Here is a 14,489-nt window from a genome sequence, read left to right on the forward strand (position 1 = left end):
AGAGCGGAGAAGAGAAGGAGTTTATTGCAAACCAAAACAACAACAACAGTGTTTGTATCTCCTCAGCCAGGGGGCCTTGGAAGCGGGGGCTTTCCCGGCAATTTCACTCCTTAAAAAAAAAAAAAAAAAAAAAAAAAGGAAAAATAAAAATTGGTGCCCAGAAATTCCAGCCCCCACCCCACCCCCCCAAAAAAAAAAAAGCTGCTGCAAGTGCAATAACTTACTTTGAAAAAACATGGAAAGGACCAAGCTGCAAGACTGTTTCTTCTTTTTTTAATATTCCACTGTAATTAACTGGTAATACATGGCTGCATAGGCATTAACATCGCATGGCACAAACCTCACAATGGCAACAGTTTTAATGATTTTTTTATTCTTTTTTCCTGAACTTTTTCAAACTTTTTTATTTTTTTAATATGTTCTACCCCAGGCCTTTAAGCTAAAGAAAAAAAAAGTTTGCGTTTATACAAGGTTACAATATTTTACAACAAAAAAACAATAATATTGATTGAGGTTTGTTTTCTTTCTTTCTCCCAGTCTCTCTTTCAAACACTGCACACCTAAACCGATATATTATTACACATTGAAAACTGTCCTTCAAAATCAGTAGTACAAAAGTCCTAGCTCTACCTACCTACCTAGCTATGTGGGGGAGCGGGGCATCGCGTTACCAGCAAGGAGCTAGCAGGGTGCGAGGCTGCGCCCTGCCTCCTCCCAGGATCCTTCCCCGAGCCGAAAAGGGCTGGGGACGACTTCCAGCTCGATTCGGCCCCCGTTCCCATTTGGGTTTAATTTCTAATTTGGTCTGTTTGCTTTTTGTTGTGTCAGTCAGAGCAGCAAAATAAACACGGGTCTCTGCATCTGCCTGATTATTTTTCAACCCTTTTTTTTTTTTTTTTTTTCCAGGAAACTACCTTTTTGGCTTTGTTTGTTTGGAGAGTGTTTTACAACGCGCTGCCGAGCCTGGGTGCGCTCTGTGAAGCAGGGGAACTGGACTCCCCTCCCCAAAACACCCCCGCCACTGGAGGAACCCCTCGCCTCCCCCCTCCCCGTGTGCAGGGGACACCATGCGTGCAGCAGCTCTGCCATGTCGGAAGTGCTGGTGGCCTTGCCATGATACCTGTGCCTTGGGCCAGATGTGCCCCAGTGCAGATGAAAGCAGCACTGGGCCGTGCTGGTGGTGGGAAATGTCCCTGGGGGGACGGCCTGGCCCCTGCCTTGCCCCACTGCTCTTGGACTCACGGTGACAGCAGCCTTCGGAGCCGGGGCGCTGCGGTACCCAGCAGCCCGCCTGGGCAGCAGGAGGTGTTAGGAGAAGCAAAGGGCTTTGTGGGGATGGGCATGGGGGTAAGGGGGAGCTATGGTAAAGTCACCACTGGCTTGCAGCAGCTATCGAAGCACCGACTGCTGCTCTGGGTGCTTGGCAGCTGGCAGCACCCGGCTGGGAACCCGCGCTGCTCTCCCCACTTGTCTGCTCCTCGTCTCCAACCCCTGGGATGTCCCTTGCATTTCTAACCCCAGGCAGCCCCCTCGCAGGGAGCCTGCTGCATGGCTGGGGCCGCTCAGAAGAGTGCTTTGCTACCTCTGTAAGGCTGTAGAGGGTACCCAGACAGGAGCCTGGCCCGGGCTGCAGGCACTGCACCCACAGAGGATGCCACCACGGGGCGGCCAGGGGCTCGTGGGGTGCTTTGGTGGTGGCTGGGGACGAAGCTCGCAGCTTCGAAGGCATTTAAATCCAAGCCAGGGAATTGTGGCTCCATGTATGGACAGGAGTAAAAGACTAAATAAGAAATAAATAGAGAAGAAAGTCATAAATAGAGTCAAAAGGTATTAAAATAATAATAATAATTAAAAAAAGGCATCGTCGTGGTAGCTTGAGATTGCAAGAACAGCACTGACCCTGTGACCCTTAAGAAATGCAGTAGCCGCAGGCTGGCTAGGTTAAGATACATACATATATATATATATATAAAAGTATATATATATATATTTATACAGCTTTTCTTGTTAATTTAACAGCTATATTTTTTAAAAAAAACTTTTAAATTAATTAAAAAATGCGTGTAAATACAGATGCACGCAGCTCAAAAACTGCTCTAATAGCTGCTGCCCGAGGCTTTTGCCACTCGAGCCACCCGGACTGACCTGTGGGCAAGGGGGGGCTGTGCTGGCACACCGGGCAGCAGCGCTCCCCGCTCTTGGTGCACCCCGGCAGGCTCACGGCTGGGCACACGTGGCAGTGCTCAGGATAGATGGAGGACAACGCACGCTTTGCTCGTGGGTTTTTAAGGTAAGAAAGCAGGGGTTCTGTTAAGGCTGGTAGCGCTGCCAGGAGGCTGCCCTCTCCAAGGAGACAGGGGATGCAGCACTCCGTCCCGTGGGCTGCTACGGGTGAAATGCTGGCCCTGTGAAGCCGGGGAGGAAGAAATACCCTTAGACTTCAGCAGAGAGTGCAGCTAAGCCCTGGGATAGCCATGGGTCTCCAGCAGGGCAGCCAGCAGTACCTGTGGGTCCTGCACCCTCCTCGGCTCCACTTCTCCGGGGGCTGAACACTGCGGTGGAAAACACCTTTCCCTCTGCACCACAGGAAAGGGCTCTTTTCTAACACAAGGAGGTCTGGGGTGTACATGGATGGAAGGAAAAAGTTGGTACACAATGCAATTTTTAGATTGTAATGGTGCCAGTGCATGCAGGATAAAAGAGGTTTGGGCAGCGATCCCATGTGATCAGCATCATTTTTAGCACCTGAAACACTTTTTAGCCCAATTACTTAGCTGAATGTTTAGGCTGGGACATAAGTCTTGTTTGCTTCGGATGGGAAAAGCCCAGGTCATATGCGTAGTCTGCTTAACTTCATGCTGGTTCCTGATGAGTACCAAGCCAGGCATCTCTTAGCATTTTTAGATAGAAAAGAAACAGTACTACCGGTCTTTTTGTATTCCAATAAATATATGTTACATTTGATCTAGCGTTGATGTATCATTTATGTGGTGTACAACAATGCCTAGGCACTGTAGAAATATTTTTATACGGCATGCAGTTAACCTGAACCCTGATATTTGGTTGTAGCCTATTTGAAGCCCTTTCCAGGACCACTAAATATCCCTGGACACTGGATCCCCCAGTACAGAGCACAGGGAGGGAGGACAAGGTGACACACATTTGTATGGGAGCAAAACCCTACAGTTCCCTTGCTGATTAAGCTCAAGCTCAGCATGCATAGCTGTGCGGTGTGGGTGCTGGTGCCCGGGTGACATTCAGTGAGGCAAATTATTCCTGGCACTGCGAGACCATTGGGCAGCTTGGGAACAATTTAGCCTTGCAAAGGAGACCTTACTTAACTGGTGGAAGCACTCGGGGAGAAAATCGAGGGTGGGAGAGTGGGAGGGATGTTGTCTGGGACAAACCGGGCGAGCTGCGGTGTCTCCCCGCAGGCTGGTGCTGGGGCCCTGGGTGTGGGGGGCGATGGGAAGGGCGGTTGTCACACGAGGCTGGCCCTGGGACCAGGTGGACGAGGATTTCGATGCCCTCACTGCCCTGTGCACTGCCGCTTGAGCTGTTCCTCAGTGGGGTCTCTGGAGACCTGTTGTTGCTGTCAGAGGGCAGTGATTCCTGACCCAGTAAAAGCCAGGGGAAAGGTTTTGCTGCCCCACCGTGCACCACAACGGCCACGACAATCACGGAGCAAACCCCAGGTGCCCGTGGGGGTGTCACCTTCTGCAGGGCCGCCGGCGGTGCCAGGCAGCAGTCACCTCCTGGACACTTTTCCAGCTGGGTGGCCAGAGAGCCAGCAAGGACCTGTGGTGTGGTGGCACTGTGCCTGCTGGCAGGAGGCATCCCCTTCATGTGCCTCCATGGCTCCTTGCTTCTCCTCTGGCTGCGGGATGGGACGCGGAGGAAGCAGGATGGCAGGAGGCGGGGTGGTGTCACCTCCTTTCTAGCCCTTGGTGTTCTCCCAGCCCTGTTCGGCTGTGGGAAGTCATGGCTCCTGCGAGGAGGACAGGAGCAGCCTGAGAAGTGTCTCTTTGCTGGCGCCAGAGTCCCCGTCCTGTCCCCTGCCCGGGGCAGACGAGATCTGAGCCTCGCTGCTGGCAGATCAGGAGGGGAAGGGGTGCGTGTGTGGGGGGGTGGGATGGGGCAAGCCGCTGGGGATGCCGGCGGGCTCTTGCTCTCCAGAAAGGCAGATCTGGTGACAGAGAAAGGAGCGGGGAGAAAAGACGCCCAGGTTCCCGGGGAGGTGGCAGTGGCAGGGGACACCCCCAGACCGGGTGGTGGCGGGAGCAGTGCCCGCCTTTCCCCGGCCTGACCCTGGAGAGCCGGGAGCTGCCCGTGTCCGTGCTGGGAACACGCCACTTACGTTAACACACGTCCTTTATACACCTAGGGTAGCTAAAAGTGCTGCGTTCACATCCCCGAGGAGGCAAGGGCGGGCTGGAGTCCCGGCGGGCGGCTCTGTCCGGCTGTCCCCGCTGGCTCTCGCGGTGTCCCGAGGCGCTGGGCCGCAGCCCTGTCATGTCGCCCAGGAGATCGCGGCGCTGTGCTCCTTCGCCTTCATCCGCAGGGCAGCGATGCTGGAGGTCTTGCGGTCCGGCTCGCTGTTCAGCTCGTAGCCGTTGAGGCCAGGGCCGATGCCGGCTGTGCCAAAGAGGCCTCCCACGTGCGTCTGGCCCACGTGGCCGCCGGCGCCGGAGACGCCGAGAAAGTCGGAGACGCCGCCGGCCGTGTGGGGATGAGCGTGGGGGGACATGCAGGAGGGCACCGGCTCGCAGGGGACGACGCAGGCGGGCACGGGGGAGGCGGCACCATTGTTGCCGATCCAGGAGGGGTTCTGGATCTGCGGGGAGGGGGGAAAAGGAGCATCAGGGCCTGGGGAGGGAGCGCCCCGTCCCCCCCAGGTGAGCGAAGCGTGACTCGGAGCAGAGCAGTGATGGACAGACAGACCAGGGCGGGGCACGCACTCACCTGGGCGTAGTTCTCAGCGCGGGTGAGCAGGGGCAGCTCGTAGGCGGTGGAGAAGTGGGTCCGGACCTGCTGCATCTGGCCGAACCGCTCCCGCTTGCGCCATTTCGCTCGCCGGTTCTGGAACCACACCTGGGGGCGAGAGGGGGACACGGGGCTGTGAGCAGGGGGGCACCAGGAGCTTCGCCGGTAGGGCTGGGACCGGCCTGCACTCCAGGCTGGAAGCACCCGGGCAAAATTTGGAGCCCAGCTTTGGACACTGGGGCCTGGCTGGGGCCACCGGTAGCTCCTGCGTCCAGCAGCCTGCTTTACCCCAGGAGAAGGCAGCTTCCCCGTGTCTGGCTGCTGCCAGCAGCGCTCACGGTGCCAGCCAGTCCCAGACAAGAAGTGCAAATTCATCTGGGTGTGCTGGTGCCAGGCTGGAACCAGTGGCGCTGGGGCTTTCCCCAGGCTCAGTCCTGGCTGTGACGATGCCATCGGCTGAGAACTTGTGTTTCCCACTGGACTCTCCGTCTTGCTTTTCTTAACTTTTATTTTTTTATTTTTTATTTTAAAAAAGGTGCAGCATCCCTTCTCTTCTTGGCTCTGGGAAATGACAAGTGAACTTCTACAGTGTTTCTTGTGCCCTGCTTTGCACCTAGTTTGCTTTGTAGGGTTTGTAGCTCTCTGCTTCGCAGTGCTGCTCAGATGCCTTCGAGGCAGCAGAAAGACCAAAACGCTGTTTCTGCTCTTATTTTTACTGGCTTGACATCAGTGTGGATTATTGCACTGTTGTCAGCAGCATTGCTCCTGATTTGCATCAGCATAAGAGAGATCAGAGCCTGGCCCAGTGTCTTCAAAGCCTCTTGAAGCCTGTGAGTCAGGGAAACACATCAATCACGAGCTTCTTTGAAGGCACTGAGCGATGCGTGCGATCACCGGGGGCTGGGTTGTGCAGGTCACGCCAGTGCATGAAAGGAGCGGTCCGGGAGCTTCTGCTTCGAGTTTTGCACGGTGACCCAGGGTGGGGGGGGGTGGGGGTGGGGTGGGGGGGCCCTGCGAGCCGCAGCTCAGCATGCTGATGCCAGTGCTCAGCCAGGGCTTCACGGGCTGCTGCAGAAATGGGAGCCCCTTCGGGATGCTCCTGTCCTCAGAGGGCGGCGGGGCAAGCCAGGCAGTGAAGCCGGGCAAGCTAGAAACTTGTCCAGGAAGAAACCAGCCCAAGGATTTGTGCTACACGAGGCTTTCAAATGGGTGCGACTTCCATCCTAAGAGGATTTCCAGAGGGTGCAATGAAACCGGCAGAAAGATCCTAGTATCATCCCACACCACGCATGCGGAGCGTCCTACAGGAGCGGGCCGGGTGCCCCAGGCGTCCGTCTGCTTTTCTTCTCCCTCCTCTTGGCACGGCCACTCCAGCCCAGCTGCAGGCCAGTCCCAGGGCTGGCCGGGCTCACACAGCTTTGATCTGCAGATTCAAAGCCCGTGGTGGTGACCCGGCTCCTCACGGGGCGGCAGAGGCCCCGCTGTGCTCAGAGGGGCGCGGAGCAGGTAGGGAGCTGCCGGGCGCAGTGCCGGGGCACACATATGCCGGGCACATGCCGCCGTCCCCGCCTGGCGAGCCACTCACCTGCACTGCCCTGCATCCCCTCCTCACCTGCGTGGCCCGAGCATCCCCCCGGCCCCTGCCTTTTTGCCTTGGGTGTTCTGGTGGCGACAGAGCAAAGTGGCCTAAACTGGCAGTCCCGAACTGCAGGCTCGTGGCAGAGCATCTTCGGTCGAGGTGCTGGTGGCTGTGGCACTGAGAGGTGGCGCTTCGAGGGAAGCAGGGTGGGCAGGGCAGTGGGTGATGCACAGACATCCGCTGAGACACGGCTACGTGTTCCTGGCTCCCTCGCTCTCGGAAGACACCTGCTTTTTAAAAGGACATCTAAAGGAGCAACAAGCGTGCATTTTCTGTTACCTTCAGCTGAGGTGCCACCTGTGTGGGACATGCCCATTGGGGTTGTGGCATGTGGGGCAGTGTGTCCATGTGGGGGCTGTGGGCTGTGCCCCATTGTTAACGACTAGGGTGGGAGCGCAGGCGAATGGTGTGGATCTGATTCCTGCAGACAGGGCTTTGATAAGCACTGATGTACCAAATCAGCCCTATAAAAATCTACAGAACTGAGAATGTTTCATGTCTCCATAAACATGCGGCCATATGCTGGTGCCTAAATCCATATGCACATGCCTCTGACGTGCCGTGGGGGCGGCAGGGCTGGGGAGGGCGTGAAACAAATTGCACAGCTTCTGCCCCCTGCCCCCCTGCTGTCCCCCACCGCCCTGCTGGCAGGGCGCAGGTGGGGGTGCTGAGACCTCAGCACCCCTGGCCATCGCTGGGGACCACTCAGGGGCTGCACCGTCACTTTGGTCCTTCCCCAGGATGAAAGCAAGCTCCCCTCCCTCCTGGCTGCTCGCCCCCTTGCAGCGCCATCTCTCCCCATCCCTGCCTCCTCCTCCCTCCGCTCAGTCTGTCTGTCTGTCTGTCTGTCTGTCTCCAGGACCGTCCCCCTGCTGACGGCCAGGCTGTCTCCTCTCTTCCTGGAGATGGCCACCAGCCCTTTGCAAGAACAGAGCCAGAATTCATCCTTGAGCGCTGAAACTGGACACCATTTTATCAGTGGCCTGGAATGGGAAATTGGAGCCTGGGATGAGAGAATTGAATAACTTGAGCTTGTTTTCATTTCATGTTTAATTTCCTGCAGGCTTAGCTCAGTCTTTCCGCTCCTTCCACCAGCCTCCCAGGGTTTTATGGGGGAAAAGGGATCAAGATATATTACTTCTTGCTTTGCTTTGCTTTGCTTTGCTTTTTTTCTTTTCTTTTCTTTTTTTTTCCAAGGCGGTGATTTCACTACAGCCAAGTTTGACATTTCCCTCTCACTTTCAAGCCCCCGCCGCATCACAGGGGCACCGCTGACAAGATTTCATTAAGAGCCCCAGCAATCATAAGGCCGTCTCTGAAGGGGGCTGGATGAGGTGTTGTGTTCCCTGGCTGTGAAGCCCCCTGCCATGCCATGCCATGCCATGCCATCCCACCCCGTCCCGTCCCGTCCCGTCCCGTCCCGTCCCATCCCTCCCCTGCCCAGGGCTCTGAAGCTGATGCTGCTGGTGAGGGACAGTGCTGCCTGGACACAGAAGGAAGCCCGCAAGGCTTCCTCATGCCTTTCCCCTTTCCTTTGCCAGCCTCAGTCTTCCTTGTCTCTCTGCCCTGGCTTAACCACCACCAAGGAAAGCTGTGGCAGCCCTGGCTGGGCTCAAGAAGCTCAGGCAGTTGCTGGTGCCAAGCAGGAGCCCTTACTGGGTCTCTGCAGCCCAAAACATTGAAGAGGAGGAGAAAGGCACAGGATAAGCGCAATGTGCGGGAGCTACATGAAAGCAATGCCCACTGCACACCTCTGCAAGTTGGTTTCTGCGTCCTAGCAGCAGCATGCAGAGAAGGGGTCTGTCCTGGGGTCAGAGGGGGCAGGCAGGATGCCACCACCCCATTCACACATGGCATGGCCATGCTGTGCCTGCTGCTGGCACACACACTGCTCTGGGCATCGCCAGCTGCTATTTCACCACTTGTGATGGATAAACCCAGAGCTGCCACTTTCCTGCCTGGGCTCTGTGCCTGATCTTGCCCATAACTCCTGAGGGAGACCAGGCTGGCCAGGGAGGACAGCCTGCTCTGGCTCAGCTTGGTCCTTACAGTAGGAGTTAAAGTCGGTATCCCGTGCTGCTGCCCCATGCCCACCAGCACTTGTGATGTGTCCCTGGGAAATGCAGGGCTGCACCCAGCAGCCAAAGTAAATAGCTGGCTGCATCCCCGTTACCTGCACTCGAGCCTCGGTGAGGTCTGTCCTCATGGCTAGCTGCTCCCTGGCATAGACGTCCGGGTAGTGGGTCTTCTGGAAGACCTTCTCCAGCTCCTCCAGCTGGTAGCTGGTGAAGGTGGTGCGGTTCCTCCGCTTTTTGCCCTTGTTGCTCTCTGAGTCCGCCTTGTCCATGGGGCTGGGGAGATCTGTGCTGGCCCTGTCCTGGGAGACTTTCACCCCGGCCTCCTTCACGCTGAGGTAGCTGCTGTCCATGCCCGAAGGGTCGGCGCTCGGCTGCAAGTCGGCCTCTCCCAAGCCGCTCTCTTTACCTGTTTGGGGAGGGAGAGACAGAGAGAAGGAGGTGGGTGTAAATCTTATGGTCAGTTGTTTGGTTCAACCAGGAGCTTCAACAACTTGACAGGCCTTTGAGAGAGACAGCCAGGTGGTGACGGTGAGGAGGAACAGGGAAAACAGGAGCTTTTCTTCTTTTTTTTTTTTTTTTTTTTTTTTTTTTTTTACATTTATTTCACATTAGTCTATTTTCAAATGTTCTAAGTCCAGGATCAGTCTTTCTGAGAAACAACCCCACCATCTAATGACAGCCCGACAGGGAGCTTTCCCCTGGGAGTCTTCTGCGCTGTCATCTCCAAGGTCATTCATGCTAACCCGGACATCTTCGCCAATATCTTTGGAAATCCCCATTTTTTCCAGCACTCATTCCCAGTTATGTCATTGCTCTCCCTAATTCATTATTTACATGTAGTTTTGCTATTCATTAACAGCTCTGTCACAGCTTTACAAAGGAGTGGATCTGAGAGGAGGTCTGCATGCCCGTGCTCTCGCCCCATCCTCACTCTCACAGCTGAAAGGCTGTGTCAAAGCAATTTGGCAGAAAGGGGAAGGATGAAATGTGGCCGTCACTCAGGCACAAGGGCAGGAAGGCACAAAGTTAAACGTGGGAGGATAAGATATGAGGGATTTGAGAAAGAAATTGCCTAGTTAGTGCAGAAGAGTCCCGGCCAGGGCTCGGACTGTCACTGGAGATGAGGGAGCTATTTGCCACTACCACTCCACTGTGTCTTCAGTAAGACGTATTGCGTTTTCTAACCCTGGTCTCTCAGACTTTTGAGGAGCTCAAGCAAGCCTTATCTCATCTATCTCAATTCTCTGCATTGGTCCCTAGGAGGATTTGTCACAATTTATGCACCCTGGGCACTGGGACCTGAGTAAGTCACCTGCTATGGCAATGAAATTTATTATTTTCCACAGCAATCATAATAAGACAGCTCCAGAAAATCTGCAGCAACAGCCTATGAGAGTCAGCAGAAATGGAGTAATAAATAAGGTATTCCATGAAATTTTCCCTGTTCTCTTTTTCCTTTCCTTTCCTTTCCTTTCCTTTCCTTTCCTTTCCTTTCCTTTCCTTTCCTTTCCTTTCCTTTCCTTTCCTTTCCTTTCCTTTCCTTTCCTTTCCTTTCCTTTCCTTTCCTTTCCTTCCCTTCCCTTCCCTTCCCTTCCCTTCCCTTCCCTTCCCTTCCCTTCCCTTCCCTTCCCTTCCCTTCCCTTCCCTTCCCTTCCCTTCCCTTCCCTTCCCTTCCCTTCCCTTCCCTTCCCTTCCCTTCCCTTCCCTTCCCTTCCCTTCCCTTCCCCTTCCCTTCCCTTCCCTTCCCCTTCCCCTTTCCCATTTCCTTTTCCCATTTCCTTTTTTTTCGTTTTCTTTTTCATTTTTTTTCTTTTTCGTTTCTTTTTCTTTTTCTTTTTTTTCCTTTTATTTTCTTTTTTTTTTCTACCCAGCCTCCTACCACACCATGAGGTCTGTGTGTAGAAAGTCACAGGAGGAAAATCATCTCAAAACCAGGGAAAAACAAAAACAAAAACACACGGGTACGCAGATGGCCCCTGGGAGATCCTGCCCAAATCCCAACCAGAGTCAACAGGCAGCAAGGCAGCACCTTGTCCTCGAGGTGGTCATGGCAGGGCTGCAAAACACCCTCCACACATGCCTGTGTGCACATGAAAGCCCTGGGCCTGCTCTGCTCTCCCGGCCTGCCCTGCACGAGCCGCAGCTCGTCGCCTTCAGCGACCATGTTTCTCCCTGCTGCAAGCAGCACATGGTGGCTTCCCCATCAGGGCGTCCACTGCCTGCTCAGCCTTGAGGGTCTCAGCAGGGACGTGGTCAGGCTGTCCCTGAGTGTCCTGACCCATTGTCCGAAGGCCTCCCAGCAGAAGATGGCGCCCACAGCAGTGCCGGGATGAAGGAGGAGGCCGCGAGCATGGATGGTGGCGTAGGGCAGGGATGGCGTGCATCCACCCTCGGCTGAGCATCCCGAGGAGTAACTCTCATTCCCCAGGAACAGGATCCCTGACCTCAAAACAGTCATGCTAAATGCTGAAGTGAAACAAATTGCATACATCTGCATATGGATATGCCCAGATTTCCTGTAACTGGAGATGGCCTCAAAGTTTCAATGCAAAGTTTGGGGTGTCTGTTTCTAATCAAACCTGGAGAGACCTTGAGTTACATATTGTGAAGCTCTCCATGACAAGGAGGTAATGTGAGCATCGTTACACCCTTACGAGCCCGACAGGGCTGCTTGGTGCCTCCTTCGCTGCTCACGGCCGCTTCCTTCTCCCTCATGACGGTGGAAGGAGGATATTTGCTGGCTGCTCACCTCAGCTGTCTGCCAGACCACTGGCACTGCTGAGCCCTTCCTGAGTCACCCCACAGCAGGTGCCAATGGGCAGGGACAGCTTGGGGCAGCTGGGCACATGGGTCCCCCAGCATTGGGCTGCTCTGCCATGGCTCCTTTTTGGATCCTTGCAAGAGGGGAAGTGCCTTTCTGGTGCCACCACGTCTGTGCTGGGAACCACAGGAAGGACAGCTGAGAAACGCAGACCGTGCCGATCACTTGGGTGCTGTGGTGGCCAGGTGCCCTCCGAGGTGGCTGGGCAGCACCCCGCTGTCCTGCAGGGACTGGGCTTTTAACCATGTCATCACCACGTTCGGACTCAACGTGTATCTGTTTTGTCACTAAAGGGTGTTGTCTTGGGAGGGTGAGGATGTAAACCCTTCCCTGTCTACAGTCTTATCTGTGAAATTTAATTTAGAGTGAATTCAGCTTGGCGCATCCACACGGCAGGAGAGAGCGGGACATTTCAAGTACACAAAGCAGCGTCGGGCTCAGCTTGGCACGATGTCTCTTTCGCACAGCACATGCCATGACTCCTGCAAGCCGAGGCCAATCCCATGCTGACAGCCCTGTGCCCTGCGAGGATGCACGAGAGCTGCGTGGCCAGCACGAGGCCCACGGGCACAGGGCTGCTTCCCGCTGTGCTGCCTTGGCAGCCTCTTGTTCCATGCCTAAATACCAGCGCTGAAGCTTTCCCTAGGTATGGCTTGGACAGTGTTAGCTGCAGTTCTTACCAAGGAGGACTTGCACCACCAGTCCTACCAGCACACCTCCAGGACCTGGCCAGCCGCGGTAACCCTACCCAGCCCTTGGATCATGCTTGAACACATGCTGAAGCTATTACACTTTTCCCCCGAGTTGTCTGTTGCAGCCTTCTGCCTCCTGTCTGTCATTGCAGCCTAGAAGGCAGCTCAGGGCTATCATTTGAAAAAAAAATAATAAAAAATCCACATTTTGGGTTACATAGGATAAAAAAGGAGCGGCTGGATTTTAGACATAAGGAGGAATGAATCTTTAGGTTTATTCCCCCTCAGGGACTGAGCACTCTTGTGGTCTGCAGATAGAAAGAAGAGTTAAAGATGGAGAGAAGACCCAGGACTTTGTGGCTGACTCTGGCATTGCTGATTTTATTAGCAATGATCAGATGATTAATCAAAACTTCTTGCTTGGGCCCAGGCATAACACTGAGCATCATTCATCTCTTCAATGCAAGAGGTATAAGGCTATGTAAGAAACTATTGTTCTGGCAGCTGCAGCCAGCCCTGCTGCTCGGTGGAAACTGCTTGGAGCATCTCCATTTCCCCTCTGGATGAGGATGAACACAGATCCTTGTGACCAGCCTGCCTGCAGTTCCCTTGAGCTTGCCTGAAACAGAGGTGATCCCTGTATGCGAGTCCATTTATCTCCCCGCCCAGGAGCTCATTTGGTTGATCCTGCAGAACCTGACAGGAGGCTGGAACATACTCTGGCAGCTCTTCTGCTGGTGGCACAGCACGCACTGGCTCCCATTGTGTCAAGGAGACCAATGGGTGAACACACACGTGTGCACGGCCAACATCCATCTCCGCTGACCTGACCAAAGCTGCTGGAGCTGCTGCTCTGCTGCCTCCTGAGGCTCCACAGCTCGTGTGCATCATGACATACTGCAGGAGGATAAAACCCGCAGATCCAAAGAGCTGTGAAATGCCTGGCCACCTCGGGGACATAGTGACAGAGACAGCAAATTGCCAGAGCAAAGCCTACTTGTAGAAGGAAGGGTGGGAGAGAAGGCCATCTCTTACTGCGATGCTCCTGACAGCAGAGCAGGAACAATGCTAAGAGCAGAAAGACTTCTAGCCCACCTCCTATTCCTGAAAGGCAGTTTTGGGACAGTGTTAAAGGCACCACACAGCTCAGGTGGGTCCGCAGCCTTCTGGTGGCCGTACAGCCAGCAAGTGTCTTCAGCCCCAGGCTCTGTCTGCACCCTGCATGCCTCAGGGATGCTTCCTTGGGAGAAAAAACTGCCTCAGCCCTGGCTGTGCTTGGGTCCCCTTGGCTGGCTGCCTGCCTGCTGCTGTGTAAATCGCTACGAGGACTTGGAAACCGACAGCTCAGTAAACATCAGTCCTCACACTGCTGAGGAGTTTACATCACGCCAGTCCTTGGGAACATTTGCATGCGTGTGTGTGTGTTATTTGTTTGTGGAAGTTGCTGTTCCTTTCGCTTTTTTTTTTTTTTTAATTTCCCCCTAGAAACATCTGTTTTTGAGGGCGCGCATTGCTGTATTCCCTGATTAGCTGAATTCACACACCCTGTGGCTACTTGGGGAGAGCTCAGCATCAACTATAAATGCACCGTGCACTGCTCGTTCCCCTTTCATGCTATTTAAAGGACACTAACAAAACTGGCTTTTATATAAACAAATCAATTCTGCAGGCTCTGAATAGAAGTTGTGGTGAGAGCAAAAATGCACAGTTTATGCCTCAAATCCTTCTTCATGTGGCATGCTCATCTGAACACCAGGAAAGAGCTGACCAGCAAATTCTGAAGGCACAAAAATGTTTCTGCCGTAACTGCAGCTCACCTCCTGGCTACCAGAATACAGCACGGGAAAAGAACAAGAGCAGGAAAACGCACAGCTGTCACCTCCACCGGGAGCAAAAGAAGCTGCTTGGTTGTGTGCCATGGCTCCTCACCACCGAAGGTGAGCGGAGATTATGCCAAGTATTATGGAGCTGGAGTTCTCGCCTCTCCCTGATGTACCCGTGAATTTTGTAGTGACCTGGCTCTCTCCTCTCTGACACCTGAAGGTCCTCAGCAGCTGCAGTGGTAACGCAGTGCCCTCGGGATGTGCTCTGCCGTGCCAGGATCAGCCACAGGATGGCTTTTCAAGTGGCAGCGGAGGGAGGCGACAGTCATCCCTGTGTGGCTCGGTGGAAGCCAGACCCCAGTAGGTCCCACAGAGGTAACTCCATGCTTGGGATGGAGATGGTTTTCTTTGTGCCAGGCCACGTGCAAAGTCCTGCTTGAAGGTCTCACAGCC

The 14,489-nt window shown here is 54.4% G+C and overlaps 1 protein-coding gene across 2 annotated transcripts in view; it reads right to left on the reverse strand.

Annotated features, from left to right (window-relative positions):
* Positions 1-254: 254 nt before the first annotated feature.
* The window catches only part of ALX4 (ALX homeobox 4), a 32,008-nt gene continuing 17,773 nt past the window's right edge, over positions 255-14,489 (reverse strand). For both annotated transcript variants that reach the window (XM_040558137.1, XM_040558136.1), the window contains 3 exons: positions 8,796-9,106; positions 4,963-5,091; positions 255-4,834 (listed from right to left, as the gene is read on the reverse strand). In XM_040558137.1, coding sequence (XP_040414071.1) covers positions 4,511-4,834; positions 4,963-5,091; positions 8,796-9,106 — 764 coding nt within the window. In that variant the 3' untranslated portion in view covers positions 255-4,510. The remainder of the gene's footprint in view (positions 4,835-4,962; positions 5,092-8,795; positions 9,107-14,489) is intronic.

Source organism: Cygnus olor, chromosome 5 (assembly GCF_009769625.2).
Source record: "Cygnus olor isolate bCygOlo1 chromosome 5, bCygOlo1.pri.v2, whole genome shotgun sequence".
Classification (NCBI taxonomy): Eukaryota; Metazoa; Chordata; class Aves; order Anseriformes; family Anatidae; genus Cygnus; species Cygnus olor.